Consider the following 5,036-nt stretch of genomic DNA (forward strand, 5'->3'; position numbering starts at 1 on the left):
CTGGAAAGTTGGGCCAAGCTTCTGTTTCCATGTCTGTCCTGCAATGTTCCCTATCTGACTAGAAGAATATGGACATCAGACCTGTATTGAGTTCATTTGACAAGCCATATGAGATCATCTGGAATTGGGTCTCTTCCGTAGCTATATCAGTCTCTACTTTATAAGGCTTCATGCACATGACCATACATTTATCTATCATTGTGAATCTGTAAAATTAGGGACCCATCTAGTTCAATGGGCCCATACACATACCCATAGTTTTTGAAGCTATGTGTCCAGACTGAATTGAAGAGCCTCAACATATGGATTAGGTCCTATAGCTGTCCGTACTTCTAACTCTGCCAATTCACTTGTAATGTATGGGGTCAGTGAAAACCACAGAGGATAAAAGGATAAGTTTAGGATAGCGTTGAGCCGATCTGGAGATTTCAGCATCGATTTTAAAATCCGATTTCTGATCATTTGCTCGATGGCTGATTGGAATCTGATCTTTTCTGATCCCTCAACCCTAGTTTAGGATGTTTACACCGTGTACCCACTCAGATTCCTTCAAACTAAACTCATTGCCTCATCCCTTTATGGGACTTACTTTGGGAAGTCATAATGGAATAGGAAAGGAGCTTCAACTCTTTTTGATTTTGATACAATTTTGATACAAAATTTTGAGGAACAATTTTCAATTTTTTCTTCATATAATGCATTATATTCACCTGGAAACTGTAGCCCTGACCTAAAAAAGCAGAAATAAATTATTATCCCTACCCAAAGTCATAGCTTAAAGCTCCGGGATCCCAATTCATTGTGCACTGCACACATCGACTTGGTACTTACTGGTATTATGATCTTCACGATTCCCCCATACTCCGAGTATTGATGTTTAGTGTTATTTGTATCTTCATGGTTTTATGCTTGGATACTAATAAACTTGTTCAGTTTGATGCTAGTAAAGTGTGGAAGTTTCTCTTTGTGACTATTGGTCTATGTTCCTCCATACTTGTAATGCATCATTGGCCCCTCATATATTATTCTTAATCCATTGAAGTCTTATTGTATAATACCTTTGGATGATGTTTCATCTTTTCCATCCATTGTGATAGATGTGACTGACCATTTTCTGCATAGCTTTCTTCATCTTGTTGTTCCTCAGGCTGTAGATAATGGGATTCATCAATGGGGTCACTACTATGTACAAAAGGGATTTGTATTTGTTGGTACTGGATGTGCTCTCATCAGCTGGGACCATGTATACTGTGATTAGGGATCCATAATATACGCAGACAGTGATCAGGTGGGAGGTACAAGTGGAGAAAGCTTTTCTTCTACCATAAGCTGAAGAAATTTTAAGGATGGTGAAGAAAATACAACAGTAGGTCACAATGATAAAAACAAATGGTAAAAAAATAGTGACAATGGCAGCAACATTGTCATGTAATCTCAAACTCGTTGTATCTGAAGTGGCCAAATCCAATATGGGACCTAAGTCACAGAAGAAGTGGTCAATGGAATTCAGGCCACAGAAGTTAAAGTGGATAAGAATAAAGATTTCACTAAAAGATGACACATTGACTAGAACCCACGACCCAATAACAAGCAGAAGGCAAAGATCTGGACTCATCAGTGAAGAATAACGTAATGGATGGCAAATGGCCAAATATCGATCATAGGACATGACGGCAATGAGGAAACATTGAACAATTCCAAATATACTGAAGAAATACAACTGCAATGCACAGCCCAAAAAGGACAAGACGCCCTCCTCAACAAATATCATGTCCAACATCACGGGGACAATGGTGGTGGTGAGTAAGACATCAGCTGTGGATAAATGTTTCAGAAAGTAGAACATTGGGGTCTTCAGGTGGTCAATAGTGGTCACTAATAGGATGATGAGAAGGTTTCCAGCCAGTATAAATATGTAAGTCAAGAGGAACACGATGAATAGAAGAGGTTTGTATTTGTGTAGACCTCGGAATCCAAGAAGACGTATCTGAGTGACTTGTGTCTGGTTCTCCTCACACATCATTTATATTATGATAAAGTTTCAATGAGTTGGAAATTTAGGCGGATATCTAAACAAAAAAATCTAAATTGTATCATATGAAAACACCACCATGTAGTAGAGGACAACTTACTAATAGTCCCCTTAGAGTAGAGTCACAAGAGCTCCGGGGTATTATCAGCCTTGATGTGATATATACGTATTGCTGGGTCTTCGCATGTAACCACTGATACTTCTCAGATGTTGAGGTTTTTATAGTTTGTGTTAAACAAGAAAAATCCTCCCAGGATCCTGAAATAATGATCCTAATGATAAGTGGATGAAGCAAACAGATGAGACTGGAGGTTACAGTAATTTATATTTAATTTGCACATTGGGAGATGCTTGTTATGGCCGAATATTCTCTATGTAATATCAGACTGAGCAATGAATAATACAGACGTGTCCTTCCTTACATTGACTTCTCATTAAACATATCCCAGGTTGAGTGGATGACATGACATAAACTTTTTAGTCCCCCTAAGCTGGTCATTTTGTGTCACTAATCTTGAAATTTCTAGAGCCAAGAGGAAAGGCGTATTCACACATCGGTATAGAAGTTATTGATAAGTTTGTGGTGCTCCTATTCCAGGCTGTTAGTGAGTAGAGATGAGCGAACACCGCTCGATCGAATATCAGGCCGTTTGAGGTATTTGATTCCGATCGAGTACCACGAGGCAAACGCAGCAAAAATTTGTATCCCCTCCCACCTTCCCTGGTGCGTTTTTTGCACCAATAACTGCGCTGGGGAGGTGGGACAGGAACTACGAAAACAGAGGCAGTTAAAAAAAATTGAAGAAACCCATTGGCTGCCGAAAACATGTGACCTCCCATTTATAAGAAAGGCCGCCGCCATGTTCGCCATTTTTGCAGTCAGAGATAGGGAGAGAGACATATCTGCAGAGGGCTAGATAGGATTTAGCTTCAGATAGGCAGGGAAAAACCGAAGAACAACAGCTCTCAGAGCTATACACTGCAGGGAGAGGAGTCCAACTTTCCACGGATGGTGGAAAACGGATACAGAACAGTTACTTGTTGCTATATACCAGACAAACAGCTTTTATTGGGGGGGGGGGTGTCCCCCAAAAACATAGCAGGAATTCACAGCAGGCAGTTCTTGCTATATACGTGAAAAAATAGCTTTTCAGGCTGTGTAACCCCAAAACAGGGATACAGAGCAATTAGGTCCGACTAGGTATGCTCAATCCAGATATCCAGGGTGTGTACCCCCAAAACCTAGGTGGGAGACAGAAATTCAGTCAGGCTATGTCCACTCAATCCAATTTTTAAGGGTCTAACCCACAATGCTAAGTGGGAGACACAGCCGTTCTTTCAGTCAGGCCATGTATGGTCAAACCTGTTTTTAATGCTGTACCCCCCGAAGCTAAGTGTGATACACAGCAAATCAGTCAGGCTATATAAACTCAATCTGATTTTTAGGGGTCTACCCCCCAAAAAGCTAAGTGTGATACACAGCAAATCAGTCAGGCTATATCAGCTCAATCCAATTTTTTGTTCAATCCAGTATTGTTTGCTCTCCATGATGTGAACTATTCCTTTGTCTCTTGACAAGCAACCCATCATGAAGTCAGCCATTTGTGCCAGTGTGTTACTTGGCATGACTTTGCTGGCCCTAACTGTAAGGGTCACTCATAATTTCCTCCATTTTCCAATCCCCTTCACACCATCCACGCTAAAGCGTCGGGATGCACTGAACTTCACCCTCAAGCCTCGTGTGGGACAGTGACATGAAATGCCACTTCATCCCCTTCGTCTTCCTCCGCCAGCCAACGGTGCGAAGATGACAGGAGTGTGCTCTGAATGTTTTTAGCCTAGCAGAGGCTACTTCTCACTTATGAAAATGGCTGCACTTTGAAAAGTATATCCGGCACAATGGTGTAGGTTTCAAAGAACTTTTGCACCAACAAGTTGAAAACGTGGGCCATGTGTGGACTGTGTTTGAGTCTGGCAAGCTCCAGATCTGCTACCAGGTTCCGGCCATTATCACATACGCAAAAATGCCTGGGCCCAGGTGCAGCGGATAAAACCATATTGCCATATCATCCAGGATGGCATCCCTCACCTCACAGGCAGTGTGCTGTCTGTCCCCCAAGCTGATGAGCTTCAGTATGGCCTGCTGACATCTCCCCACGCCAGTGTTACAGCGTTTCCAGCTCTTAGCTGGGATGGAGGCTTTCAGAGAACCCCTGCCATGAATTTTGGGCTGGGAGAGGAGATAGGCCACCCCAGACTCCACTACATTCACCCGGCCTGTCATTACAGAGAAGCAGCATCCCTGACCTTGGACCTTGCAGCAAAGCGCGGAGCTCTGGGCCCAACTGATGTTATGGGACATGTGCAGGCACAAGGCAGAGACAGCACACCAAGAAAAGTAGTAATGGCTAGGCCCAGCATAGGGAGGTGCCCCAGCTGCCATCTGGTGATGGAAGGCCTGAGTATCCAGCTTGCGCTATACTTCTGCTTGCAATGAAACGCCTGGGAGGCGGATGAGAGTGAACTCCCCAAAGTGTCAGAGACAGATGTGTAGGTGTCTAGGCTGGTGGTCTGGACTGCAGCACCAGCACTGTAAACAGTGGAGGAGGCAGTGTTGGCAACGCTGGGCGACAATTGTCCTGCGTTTGCTCTCTCCCACTGAGCCCAGGGCTTGCCTTCCAAATGACAGCACACGCAAAAGGTGGTAAGGTTGCTCTTTTCAGAGCCCCTACTCAGTTTAGACTTGTGTGACAATGAGATTATCTGCCACTTCGTCATCCTCCTCTTCCCCCATCAATGTACGCTGAGAAGCGGACAGGAGTGTGTACTGACTATCCTGCTGGTAGGTTCTGCTTCTATGCCCGACTCCACAGCATACAATGCGTTAACCATGATGGAGATGAGGGATTCTCGCATCACACACAGGAGCGGGATTGTAACACTCATGAGTGCGTCGTCACAGCTGACTCTCTTGGTGTACTCCTCAAAGACACAGAGAGATCTC

General features: G+C 43.6%; 1 protein-coding gene across 1 annotated transcript; it reads right to left on the reverse strand.

Annotated features, from left to right (window-relative positions):
• Positions 1 to 1,072: 1,072 nt before the first annotated feature.
• On the reverse strand, positions 1,073 to 2,023 carry LOC142204349 (olfactory receptor 1f45-like). The gene has a single exon (XM_075275661.1). It carries the CDS (start codon positions 2,021 to 2,023, stop codon positions 1,073 to 1,075), a length of 951 nt encoding a protein of 316 aa, XP_075131762.1.
• Positions 2,024 to 5,036: the final 3,013 nt, after the last annotated feature.

The sequence above is a fragment of the Leptodactylus fuscus genome, chromosome 5 (genome assembly GCF_031893055.1).
Source record: "Leptodactylus fuscus isolate aLepFus1 chromosome 5, aLepFus1.hap2, whole genome shotgun sequence".
NCBI lineage: Eukaryota > Metazoa > Chordata > Amphibia > Anura > Leptodactylidae > Leptodactylus > Leptodactylus fuscus.